General features: G+C 33.5%; 3 protein-coding genes and 1 pseudogene across 4 annotated transcripts; 2 read left to right on the forward strand and 2 right to left on the reverse strand.

Moving 5' to 3' along the window:
• Window positions 1-1,583: 1,583 nt before the first annotated feature.
• Window positions 1,584-3,148, forward strand: LOC147922929 (uncharacterized; annotated as a pseudogene).
• A 90-nt stretch (window positions 3,149-3,238) lies between these two features.
• Window positions 3,239-7,020, reverse strand: LOC104761190 (MADS-box protein AGL71-like). Of its 2 annotated transcripts, XM_010484230.3 has the most exons (8): window positions 6,896-7,020; window positions 6,328-6,514; window positions 4,571-4,655; window positions 4,389-4,450; window positions 4,174-4,273; window positions 4,034-4,075; window positions 3,877-3,918; window positions 3,239-3,605 (listed from the first exon to the last, which is right to left on the reverse strand). In XM_010484230.3, exons 2-8 carry the CDS (start codon window positions 6,507-6,509, stop codon window positions 3,450-3,452), a joined length of 669 nt encoding a protein of 222 aa, XP_010482532.2. In that variant the 5' UTR covers window positions 6,510-6,514; window positions 6,896-7,020; the 3' UTR covers window positions 3,239-3,449. The 2 variants fall into 2 exon arrangements, with proteins under 2 accessions (XP_010482532.2, XP_010482531.2); XM_010484229.2 differs by lacking the exon at window positions 6,896-7,020 and having other exon boundaries at window positions 3,256-3,605; window positions 6,328-6,516.
• A 1,162-nt stretch (window positions 7,021-8,182) lies between these two features.
• LOC104761192 (uncharacterized) lies at window positions 8,183-9,852 on the forward strand. Its single transcript, XM_087500054.1, has 4 exons — window positions 8,183-8,366; window positions 8,843-9,090; window positions 9,264-9,483; window positions 9,566-9,852. Exons 1-4 carry the CDS (start codon window positions 8,271-8,273, stop codon window positions 9,686-9,688), a joined length of 687 nt encoding a protein of 228 aa, XP_087356180.1. The 5' UTR covers window positions 8,183-8,270; the 3' UTR covers window positions 9,689-9,852.
• Window positions 9,853-10,025: 173 nt separating this feature from the next.
• LOC104761193 (peroxidase 66) lies at window positions 10,026-11,632 on the reverse strand. The gene is made up of 3 exons (XM_010484232.3): window positions 11,232-11,632; window positions 10,949-11,137; window positions 10,026-10,802 (listed from the first exon to the last, which is right to left on the reverse strand). The coding sequence occupies exons 1-3, from the start codon at window positions 11,442-11,444 to the stop codon at window positions 10,236-10,238; spliced, it is 969 nt and encodes a 322-aa protein (XP_010482534.2). The 5' UTR covers window positions 11,445-11,632; the 3' UTR covers window positions 10,026-10,235.
• Window positions 11,633-13,142: the final 1,510 nt, after the last annotated feature.

Here is a 13,142-nt window from a genome sequence, read left to right on the forward strand (position 1 = left end):
CTTAAACCGACGTCCTGGTTTTGTCCCGAAGACGCATCCAAGAAGGATTCCCGAACCGACGTTCTATATTGTCGTTTTATGTTTTACAGATTTCCATGTTTTACTATAAATACGTTTTGTTAAGTTTTCACTCGAACATATATCTTTTATCTCGTTTTTGTTCTTTCCCCTAAGGTTTACCCTAGCCACCAAAAACGCTTGACACTTTGTATCCCGATATCTTTGAATTTATTCAGTATTTTGATTGGATTTCTTCTTAAAACTTGTTCATCTCATTTTTATCTATCTTAGGATGCTTGAATTAATGTTTTCTGAGTTTATATCTTTGACTATGATTTTCGGATCTGAGTAGTGCGGTAGTTCTTGAGGATGGGACAGATTAGGAGGAGGATCTTAGGATGTAGAGTATTTAAGCTTTTATTGTATGATTCCCTTCTGGACTAGAGTTAGAAATACTAGTTTCTCTCTGATCAATTGGAACTGGGTTTTAGACATTTCCGCATCCAAAAGGTGTTCGATGAAATGTCTGACCAACTAGTGCCAGAGACTTACGTTCCTAGCCTAAGAGATTAGTTGTCTAGGATGTTTGTTGACGTGAATGAACTTGATTTTCATGTCATGCTTGATCATGTTTCTCTAGCGAGAGCTAGGTTTGGAAGTGGTTGAGTTTGAGTAGCTTCTGTCAAGAGATTGGATTAGCTAAGTTGTGATGTTCATTGTTTAGGGATAGTTTGCTTGTGGCATGTTAAACACTCTGTAGACTAGGATACTCCACCGACATCAATTACTCCCATCCTTAGGACTTCTATCTTATCTGATTGTTTCTGCATCCTTAAGTTTGTTCTTTATTTCTGTTCCAATAGCTTGCTCATTTGTCTCTGCTCGTTTAGCTTGTTTTTGCTCTCTTAAGTTATTGCATTTTAGCTCTTGTTCTGTAAAATTGTTTTGTTCCTGCATCTCGTTCACTCTAGGTTGTTAGACAAAAACTCATTTCGAATCTGGCTTAACTTGTGACTGCTTGATTGCATCTTGAGTGATAGTAAAGATTCCCATTTGGATTGACACCTTCTGCACTACAACTGCATAAGGTTAATTGAGACCTGCTAGGATAAGAGACACAAAAAACCTAGTATCAAATACTGAAAATAATAAATGGAAACAGAGTCAACATATTGTACATATATGATAATATAAAAATAAAGATATTAACAAAAATAAAATTGGTCTAAAATAGTTTTTTTTAATTCCAGTCTCACTTAACCCAATTTTTTTTCGATATGTTTTGGTTTTAATTTTCATGTTAATACATTTTACCAAAGGTATTTAAATAAAGTTTACATAGTGTTATACTATTATTCTTAGGTTTCCCAGTCAAAAAAAAAAAAAAAAAAAAAAAAAAAAAATTCTTGCTTACTCAAAAAGTGGAGTTGTTTGTTTTCGTTCTTTCATTAACTCTGAGCAATCTATTTGGAAGACTATGGATCGGAGCAAGATTTGGTCTTGACTATAAATTCAAAATGAGTAATTACGATTTTGTTTTAGCCAAAGTCTGATTTTCATCAATGGAAAAATGTAAAGGAAAGATGGACAACGTCTTCGATTGGCGCGTCGATATCATCATCATCATCATAGAGTAGTTGACGTACTTCCATAACTAAGCAACCAGACATATCCACGTGTATTTTGCACTTTCCTGCAATATTAAGACTAAGATTTGTTTTAACTGTTCGTCTTGATTTGGTCTTGACGATATAAATAGGCTTCTTGAGAACTAAAAAGTTCAAATACGGACATGTTAACTAAACATTGAGACAAGACGACACCAGATTAGACCATGTGCATCGCCGTTGTTTTGGGCTGTCCTTTATGTTTTTGTTTTAAAAATAAATGGAAAATAGCCCATTAACGAAGAAACGTATTTTCGCTGGGGACGTTTTTCGTCCGTCGACTTGGCCACGTGCTTGTTTCTGATTGGAAGAAGAATTTTTCTAGGGTAAAACACAAAAAATTTATCGAGAGAAAGTTCTCGACTTCTCCAAAATTGAATCAAAACAATCGTTTCCTAGAGAGTCAAAGTTCCAGTCTTTACTACCCATTACGCCGCAATTTCACCAGATTCTCTTCTTCTCCAGATGGGTTTCTCGGAAAAGCCAAAGAAGACGAAGAAGGAAACGAAATCATCCAGCTTCCGTCAATTGGTGTGAACCCTGTGAAATCCGCGATATGCATTGTGTTGTGGGCTTCGTTCTCTTTGCTTTGGTTTGCTAGGTCTGGAGATGCCAAAGCGGCTACTGATTCAATAAAATCGTCAAGCTTTGGTCTCAGAATCGCCGCCACTCTTCGCTAGTTTGGTTGGCCAGTCGAAGCTGTGGTGTTTGCTTTAGCCACGCTTCCGGTTATTGAGCTCCGTGGTGCTATTCCCGTTGGTTATTAGATGCAGCTGAAACCTACGGTTCTCACTTTCTTCTCTGTTCTTGGGTTAGTGTCTCTTATATCTTCACACCCTGCATTAGTTAAGGCACATCTTGATATTTTTGTTGATTTGTTCTTAGAACAGAGTTTGCAAGTGTCATTGGTAATTATGGTGATAAAAAATGTGAAATTTGAATCTGGCTTTTGTCTGAAATGTGTTTGAGGGTACACGTTTCTATTGTTTAGTTGATTCTATATGTGTGATAACTTGTGTATGGAAATGGTAATGTGTCTTGTTTGTGGGTGGGTACACGTTTCTGTTGATTAGTTGATTCAATATTAATGAAACAAGATTAGCAGTGTTCTCATTTCTGTTGAATATATGGTAGATTTGTGATAACATGTGTGTGAAAATTGCAATGTGTCTTGTTTGAGGAACACCTTTCTGTTGTTTAGTTGAATCTATGATCTTGAATGAGTTTTGAGTTATATGATAAGTTAGAGCAAACGTTTAATCCATTTTCTTTTGATTCCATTATGTAGCAACAAGAAGTGACACAGATTTTGTCTTTTTGTTTGCAGCAATATGGTTCCAGTTCCATTCATAGTATTTTACTTCAAAAAGTTTGCGTCTTTCTTGGCGGGCAAGAGCCAAACAGCTTCTAAATTACTCGACATCTTATTCAAAAGAGCTAAAAAGAAAGCCGGGGACCAAATACACCAATGCCCATACTAAAAATAAGAACCTTTCAAAATAATACTATTATATTTGGGGGACCAAAAACATGGGGACACCAATGCCCATGCTCTTAGACGCATTTGCATAGAAACAAAACCGTCACGTTTAATTATTCCGGAAAATAACACTAAAGTGACAACTTATACATGTCAAATTATTTCCTGTTTATACACATATAGATAGATGGTCAAAAGCACTCAGAAAACTATAAACTATGGAATCAATTGTATACAAACATCGAACCACCGATGTATTAAAAACTGTGAGCAGCCAATTTACGGAACGTGTGAAATATATGTTATTGCCGAGTAACGGGCAATCCAATAAATAGATCAGTTTCAACATCCGACGTCGAGGAATGTTTTGTTCTACCACCATCTTCAGTACTTTTACCCTTATCACATATTTGTAAAGTTAGTGGCACCACCGGTCGCATCAACCTTTCTCTAAGTTGCTGAAAATAAAATATAAAATGAGTTTTCATAATTTGTATATATAAAATGAGTTTTCATAATTTGTATATATAAATGAGTCATGCATAAAAAGAGGGAAAGATATAAATGCATATAGACTTATTATTACCAATTTGTAGTTTTTCTTTTAAATGAGAAATGTTCTTTGTTAATTCAAACCAAACAATGTAAGCTTCTACCTAAAACGAAGAGATGTAACTAAATTTCATGTGTGAAAAATGTGTATCCTTTGATGAGTGTGTGCGTAATTACCTCTTCACGCAGCCTTTTTCTCTCGTTCAAGAGCTCTCTCTCCTATAATCCGAAGAAGAAAGATCAATAAAAATCACATAGAAAAAATATAATCAATCTCAAAAAATTAAAATTTGTATATCATAACTTACGATCAGGTTAAAAAAACTGTAAGTACCTTTTCTTTTAGCTTTTCCAGTTGACCTGCATATAACTCAGCCTACGCACCAAGATCAACCAATGAGGACATTACATCATTAACATGTCTCTATATATATACAAAATATGTTAACCTATGTGTGTGTATGTATTTCTTACCTTCCTTGACCTTACAATACGAAGGCTCTTCTCAATTTGAATGTCTATCTCTTGAAGTTCTGCCACTGAACACGAACCCAAACCTTGCCCCATCAGCTTACTTCATATATACCATAAAAGAGATAAAAAAACTTTAGTACTATATTTTAGGACTGAAACAATGTACAGTTATATATATAGAAATAGAATGACCATAGGACTAGTGAGATGCGAACCGGTGATGAACTTCAAGAAGATCAATCTTCTTTACCATTCTATCGATTTCCTTCTTCAGTTCCTATATATACACCCAAAAATAGAAATATCATCCAAGTATTGTCCAGATTAATTAACATAATGTTTATATATTAAAAATGGAAATTAAATTTAAAAAAAGGTATGTATATAGAGAATGAACCTGCAAGTATCGTTCTACTTGGGGCCTCTCGGCCACAAAGGAGTCATTACTAAACTTACCATATCTTTCTATAATTTTCTCCATCCTGAAAATTTTATTCACAAGAGATGCTTTCTTTGTCAATGATGATGTACATTCATAAGAATTGATATATTATGTGTGAACATTCTCAAAAAAGTACAAGTACATGTTATCATTTTATACGGACTACCATGACTATCACCAAGTTTTTGATATACAGTAAAACATCTATAAATTAATACTCTATAAATTAATAAACACTATAAATTAATAAATTTTGTTAGTCCCAAGTCGGGCCAGTGTAAAAAATAATAAAATTTGATAAGATAATAAGATAATAATTTTTCTGAAATCCCCATGTAAAATATGGTCTCAATAATATCATAAATTAATAATCATGTAAATTTACATATATATAATGTATGTAAAGAAAAAAAAATATAATGTATGTTTCTCTTAAAGCTCGTATCTACAAAACAACTATTATGTTGTATTTTCAAAATATAATGATATAAAATCTTTTGTAACATGTCATAAATATAGCTACATTTTTTAAAGTTTTCAATTTTTAGATATCCATCATTTACATTTCGATAGTTTGATTGACTATTACAATACAACAATCTATATTATTATTCATAAATTTAATTTTATGTATGTCATGTGTATAGGTGAATTTGTCTATTGTATTTGTAATTTATTGTTACTAATGTTTTCTAAATATTAAAAATTCAATTTCAATACCATAAAATTTTGAATATCCGAAATTTTGTTAATATTGTCTCAATTCATAATTTTTAAAATTTAAACTATTAAAAATATATCTATAAATTAATAATTATTAATTTATAGATAAATTAATATCACTATAAATTAATAAAATATCTTGGTCCCAACATTATTAATTTATAGAGGTTTTACTGTATAACATTAGATATCTAATTTGGAAATCAAATTCTTTTTTTGCAATCACCAAACCTAATGAAGAATTGGTTGCGGCACAAAGGTTGTTAAAGCATGAAATGCAAAACGAAACATTAGGAACTAATCATATAAAATGAATCCTGCTCTGTAAATTAAGACTAGACACTAATTTTTAAGCCACGAATTAACCGTAACCAAAAAAACAAAGCGAATCCTAACATGAACTATGTATAGACATTTTGTTGGCTATATTGGATATTCATGATTGAAAATCTAGTGACAAAGTTTGGATCCCCAAGAGATTCTTTTTAAATCTTCTTCTCTCATCCATAATATATACAATTTTCTGTACTTACATGTTCGTATATTCATTTTTGTTGGGGTATTCTAATAAACCCAGATGCCAAGTGGGTACTGTGTGGGTAAACACTTTAAGTTCCAAGGTATACGAGGTTCACTGTTCAAGAAACGTCTTTTCTGAAAACCCTAATCCACTTGCTCGTGCTTGAAGAACAACCTTTTGCTAGTAATTGACAACCTTTAAGTTTATCTCACTAAATACATTCCACAAGTATTTTTCTTTTTTAAAGAAACATAAATAAATGTTTTCAGGAACTAGCTAGGAAAAAAAAAAGAGAGAGAGAGAGGCAAATCTTTAACGTGATTGCAAAATCTCTAGTACGATTTGTTCAATGAAATAGAACTATTCACTACAGAAGCTATAAAGACACTCTATAAATCAATGTGTAGATAAAGATTTAGAAATTGGCATATATATGTGTAAAAAATATTAGATGAAAGAACATACTTACTCGGAGCTAGAGTATTCATATAATCTTCCACTTTGAGAGAAGACAAGGGCGGCGACTTGAGCATCGCATAGAACCGAAAGCTCATGAGCCTTCTTAAAGAGACCGCTCCTTCGCTTAGAAAACGTTACTTGTCTGCTCGTCACGTTCTCGATCTTCTTGATCTCGATCTTCCCTCTCACCATCTTTCCTGCCATATTCATTCCAAGATTCATCAGATTGAAACCCTAACTAAAAATCCAAAAGGACTTTTCATTTCAGACAAAACCAAAGAGAATGTTTATTGCAAAACGAGAAGGAGATTCAAAGCCGGAAGTCAAAGTTTGATATAATCATCTTTCCCAAGAAAATGTAGGAAACTGAAGAGATTCAAAACAAGATTTATCTAGATTCACTTCAAAATCCCCAAAGAACATAATTTTTTTCCAGACAAAAATCAGCCGACAAAAAAAAAAATTAAGAGATGGAAATAACAAAGAATGGAATGAAACAAAAGCTTAACAATGGTAGAAAATAAAAACCCTAGAAAGGGGCATGAACTAGATCTCATGATGATGCTCTCTGTGTTTACCTCTGTGTCTTTGTACAAGAGCCACAAACCCTAAGTCTAAGCTTTGCTTTTTTTTTCTGTGTTCTGATTAATTGGACAGAGAAAAAGGAAAAAGAAGAAAACAGACTTTTTTATTTTCTTCTTTTGGTGAACTAGTTGGATAAATAATTGATCAACAATGAAATATAGAGAACACTAGTATTTAAGAAGAAAAAAAACAAAAAAACAAAAGTGAGTGTGTCCCAGTTTCTGATTAAAGAAATGTCCCATGACTTTATCTGTTTTTGGTAAAATTAAGAATAGAGCAGCAGAAGAAAAAAAAACAATTAATTAACTAAAAAGATATATAAATTGTGGAAAATTAAAGGAACTAAGTTTTAAAAATACAGGTGATAATCTGGTTTTTTTTTTTTTTTTTTTTTTTTTTTAATTTGGTGACAAAACAGAAGAGTGGGTGGAATAGATAATACATGTATATAGATTAAAGAATAGTGTTTCTTCGATCGGCGTGTCGACATCATCGTACACTGATGTGCACTGTCAACCAATTATATAAAAACACGTATGTTATTTCAGCTTTCCCAAAAATCACAGTCAGCTTCTATTGAAATGAGAGACCTCGTCTTCAACAGACAACACACAGATTCCTTTTTTCCTCTTTTACTTGGTTTCTTTGGTTATGTTAAGTAATATTCCTCTTTTCTCTTGAAAGTAAATGTGATAAGAGTATGTGTCTAAATATGAGGAAAAAAAAGTGAAATAAAAGTATAATAACTCACACCATTATGTTCTCAACCTCAAGTCTAAATCGTGATAAGGGGAATATATGAATTCCTTTCGGTCGTGGGACTCGGTCAACATTGATGCCCATTCTTGCTCCTCTATATGGGTGCATTTTATTATTTCCACAAATGTGATCGTAACGTTTTCTTAATAGAAGATCGGATCACAAAAAAAACCAATCCGATGGAACATCATTTACATATTGCGATTGTATACGAAAGGTTGATCATAACATATTGTTTAAATGTTTAATGACTTATATGTAACACAATTAACAAATACTAATATTAAAATTGGACACAACACATTAACAACATGTGTTATTAACAAAACAAAAATGAAAATGCATTATGCTGAATGCTCCATTTTTGATACCTTTGTTTAAAGTCATGTGAAGTCAAAACATGGATCCGTAACGAAACACTCTTGTTGTTGGGTCATCTATACAATTATTGGGCTTAATATACAAAATTGGGCTTCGAAAAAATTATATACATATATGAATATCGAGTTAAAAAAAAAACTAAAGAAAAATTATAAATGAATTTAACAAATTTAAATCGTCAACTGAATCTGATCATACACCCTCCCCCAGAAAGCTAGAAACGCGAAGATGGGAGATAAAGGAGGAGATACAATAAAGTGGCCAAAGATCAAACTCAAACCTAATCTCAATGTCTCTTATCTGAAGAATCATGATCTCTTCACTGTAAGCTCCTCGCAAAATCATCAAACCATTTCAATTATTTTTTTCCCCCAATATTAGTTTTAAGCCTAATTGGTGTTTTAGGGTTTATATCTCCTGATGAATCCTGGAGAATCCTTGACTCCGTAAGTTGTAAATTTATAATCTTTATCGAGTGTTATGAGCGGATTCTTGTATTATAGCTCGAATTGATGGGTTTATGAGTTTTTTTTTTTTTTTTTTTTTGTAACTCTGTTCGAATCTATCTAGGTTAAAGCCATGAGGTATGAAATTGCAACACCATTTTGCTTCGAACTCTTTGAAAAAATGCTAAATTTTTAAATGGGTTTTAGGTTTTTTGTTGAAATTGATTCGCTTTCTTCTTGTTTAGATGGTTTTGTTCATAACCCTTTTTGTGAAATATGATGTTAGGTAACATTTTGAAGTATAGATTGGTTGCTTTGGGAAGTTTTTTAAACATTTGGGGTTTATGATTTCAGGTGGAAAACTGTCTGACTTCTGATGAATCAAAGGGTTTTGTTAAATTAGCAGAGTCTCTCGGTTTCACTCACCAAGGAAGTCGTGGTCCATCTTATGGTGAAGCTTATAGGGATAACCATCGTATCTCAGTGAACGATCCCGTCCTTGCTGATACGTTATGGCAATCAGGGATTTCTGATTTATTTACCGATATCAAGATTAGGAGGAAGGTTGCTGTTGGCTTGAATCCAAACATAAGATTTTACAGGTTTGTAGTCCCAACGTTTTTTTGAAGTTTCATACTTTGTTTCTTGGTGATGGTTAAAAAATTGTGGAAAGATGTGCAAAGAATATGTTCTTTTCATGTTTCTCCATTGCAGTCTATGGATGTGTTCCTTTACAACGTTGTAGATTTGTCACAGTGTGATTGTGAATTTTCAGGTATAGTGCTGGTCAGCATTTTGGTCGTCATATTGATGAAAGTGCTGATCTTGAAGATGGAAAGCGGACTTATTACACATTGTTGATATATCTAAGCGGGAACAGTACGAACTCAAAATCCAAGAGTAGTTCAAGCAAGACAAATGATTCTTCTTCAGCTGAGCCATTGGTAGGTGGAGAAACCGTCTTTTATGGTTCAAGGAACAGTATCGTGGCTGAGGTAATCAACTCTCAAATTTGTTTCTTTGGTCTTAATTTCATATTTTATTGATATCATCAACTAAACTTACTTAATATCGCAGGTAGCTCCAGTGGAAGGAATGGCTCTCTTTCACATCCATGGAGACAAGTGTATGTTGCATGAAGGAAGGAATGTCTCCAAAGGTGTCAAGTATGTGTTCCGTTCTGATGTTGTTTTTGCATGAACACTTCTCTGTATTTTGTGTTTCTCACATTAATTTACTTTCATACAACATTATGAGCCATCGATTAAGCTTGTGTAGATCAATATTTACCTGAATCAAGCTCATGGTTTCCGCTGGTTCAGCGTTTATTAGAAGCCGCCATGAGTCTATGAGTCGTTTTTCTATATGTCTTGTGTTTCTCACAATAGTTACTTTCATACAACATTATGAGCCATCGATTAAGCTTGTGTAGTTCACTATTTACCTGAATCAAGCTCATGGTTTCCGCTGGTTCAGCGTTTATAAGAAGCCATGAGTCTGTTTGATGTTAAGTGACTCAAATTTGTTGACCAGTAAGTGAAAATGCTGATGAATATAAAGGTAAGTTCACTAAAGCAGAACAATTTTACTTTTTAAAAAAGCATACTCTGCAACTCGTAGAGAATTAGAAGGTTTAAAAACCGATCCATAAACTGGCCGGTGTACATTATTAGAATATTAAGTATAAATGAAGTCAAATTTGAAGAAAATAAAACTCTCATTTGGTTGCTTGTTAGGGGTAATGCTTTTAGTTGATGAACCGGGGGTGAACTCTCACTTGTCCGGTCTTCTTGACTCCAATGTTTCCAAGTTTCACCATGGCAGCTGCAAACTCTCTGAAGAAAGCTTTTTGGTCTTGAGCATACTTCTCCACGATTTTCTTAGTCCGGGAATCGCCAAGAAGCGTCTGATCAGACACAAACACGCCTTTCCCAGACAAAATCTGCTTGTAGTAAACATTATCGAAAACCGAGGCTGTAGAGTCCAAGAACGTCCCTGCGTTCTTGTCCCGGTTAGTTGATCTTGGGCATTTCTTTTTCAGGGTTTGTGCAAACTCATAGTTCATCGAAGGATCAATATCGTGGAATTTGCTGAAGTTTTGAAGACGGGGCTCAAAAGAAGAACAGTGAGAGAACCCTATGGTGTGGCCACCTGAGAGCGTAACCATGTCTTTCACTGACAATCCTCTTGCTGCAAAGCTTTGGATCAGTTGTGAAACATTGAACGTTGGTGGTGGGAGATTTGTACTCTCGCTGGCTTGCGAAACTGTTCCGTCTTTTCGCCCTTTTAGTACGCTCCAGTAAGGACCACCGGACTAGAAAAATGAGATAGATGACAAAGAGGCATGGACATGCTAAGTAAACCAAAATGTAAACTGTAAATGAAAACTACAGAAATGAATTGAAGAAGAAAAAGTTAACTGGATATATAGACCATATGTAAAGTAATAGAGGGACTTACCAGGGTGACTACATCTCTGGCTGCAATGGCGATTACATCGGCACAAGACACAGTACGAGGACAAGCCTTTTCGAGCTTTTTCTTAGCTTCTTCGATCACGTAAAATGACCGTACCGAGATGTTTGGAGGACCATCCTTCTCAGCTTGGTTTGACACTACCGAGTCTAGTAGAATAGACGCATCACATCCCTACAACAACCCAACCAAATAATTTACACAAAACTGAACTTCATATAACTGGATGAATTATCAAAGATTGAAGAAAGAAGACCAAGATGCATACCCTGATGAAACAGTCGTGGAAGAACATTCTTAGGAGACGAGCAGGCACTTTGGGATCATACAAAGAAGCATTCCTAACAGTGTCAAGTATGATTTTTTCAGCAGCGGGGCACGATTGATCATAGTAATGAGCATTAAGAGCACCTTCTGAAGGCTTAACTATCGCAAAAACAACAAAGATCAAAGCAAGTATGAGTGCTTTCGAGAATGCCATTTTAATGCTTTCGTGTTTTGGGACTCAGAAAGCACTCTTCTGTTGTTTGAGGATTTGATGAAGAAGAAGAAGCGGGATACTTTTGGTTATATAAGGAGAGGATATGAGTGGCTAATATTCTAGAAAATGTTTATGTGTATAACACATGCTTTAAAGTTACTCAAATTATTTGAAACAAACATGCATATATTCCGGTGTTCAAATTCCTTTCTCCTTAATGTAATCGTACTTTGAGTCGAAGCATGTACTTTGGTGAAACTTAGAATATGTACAGCCGTGCTGGATAGAATCTGTTTTTTGGTAAACCATAATAAAAAAAAGTGTATACATTTTGAGCATGAATATATCCAATCTATTATACATACATTTGACCATGAACATATATAACGATAAAATCTTCTCTTTCTATTATAGTAATTTTTTTTGTTTTGTTTTGTAACATAATTGATTGAACTTTTCAAACATCCCATTGTAAATAGAATCCAGATGCGGATGATGATGCCATATTAGGAAAGGTAACGGTTTAGAACAGGGATGGTACAAAATAAACCGTATGACAAGGTGGTTGTTGGGTTAAACTTAAGTTTAAATATGAGTAATATAGACTAAAAAATCAGATGTAAAATGGTGGCATTGTGATGTGTGTGTCGTCGTTTGTGTGGATATAGAGTAAGATTAAGAAATAATAAAGAAGAGAATTAAACAAGAAGATGGTCATAAAGGTGTAGCTACTGTTGAGTTATGCCTATCAGTGTTTGGTTTCAATATGCCTTGGCTTAGCAGTACGGTTGGTGAAAGGATTTGTAGTACTACTATTTTATTTTCTGCATCTTTTTGCTTTTTTTTTTGTCTTCTCACGTGTACGGCACTGTTTGCATTGTAGTTACGGGAATTATCATAAATATTCTAATGAAAATTTCAATTTTTAAACGAGAAAAATACATTAAAATTGGATTTGCGTACAACCGAAGAGGATTACGTGCTTTGGGTACGCACCATACGGTTTGACAACAAAGAAATAAAACAAATAATACCACATTTATAATAATACTCAAAACTACATTTCTTGATACCACATTTATATACCAATGGCATCCGCACATTGTTTATCCTTCTGTTAACATGAGCATTCTAAAAACCTGTATTGTTTATACAGCTATTAATATTGATCATATATGTTCAATACACAATCCCAAAGTAATTTATCCACTTACACTGTAAGAATCAGATCACAAACTGAACTTGATCATGCAAATGCTAAACCTTCTACTTCAGCTACTTATCTAAGAAAAATTTCAAAATCGTCATCTCTTCATCTAACTTCTTCAGCTTCAATGCTTTGGTTAAGTGGATGGACCAAAATTTGTGTACTATAATTTATGCTTCCATGTTTTACTTTTTTTTTTGCCATGGAACTATTTGTATATGTTTATAATCTTTGATTGTAAACCTGAATTGTTTTCATTTTAATAAAAATTTTACATTATTAGCAAAAAAAAAAAGAAAAAAATGTTAAACCTTAGGTAATGTCAAATGTATGTCCAGTGTCCGGAAGGTATCCATTAGATTTTCTGTTTTCCAAAAAGTTAAGGAAATCTAAAATTTGTAGTTTTAAAATCCAAAAACCCAATTCTATGGGTTTTCTAATATTTTCCTATGTGCTTTTAGTTATTTATAATTTCTTTTCGGTTAAAATTT

Source organism: Camelina sativa, chromosome 18, assembly GCF_030686135.1.
Source record: "Camelina sativa cultivar CO46 ecotype springtype chromosome 18, ASM3068613v1".
NCBI lineage: Eukaryota > Viridiplantae > Streptophyta > Magnoliopsida > Brassicales > Brassicaceae > Camelina > Camelina sativa.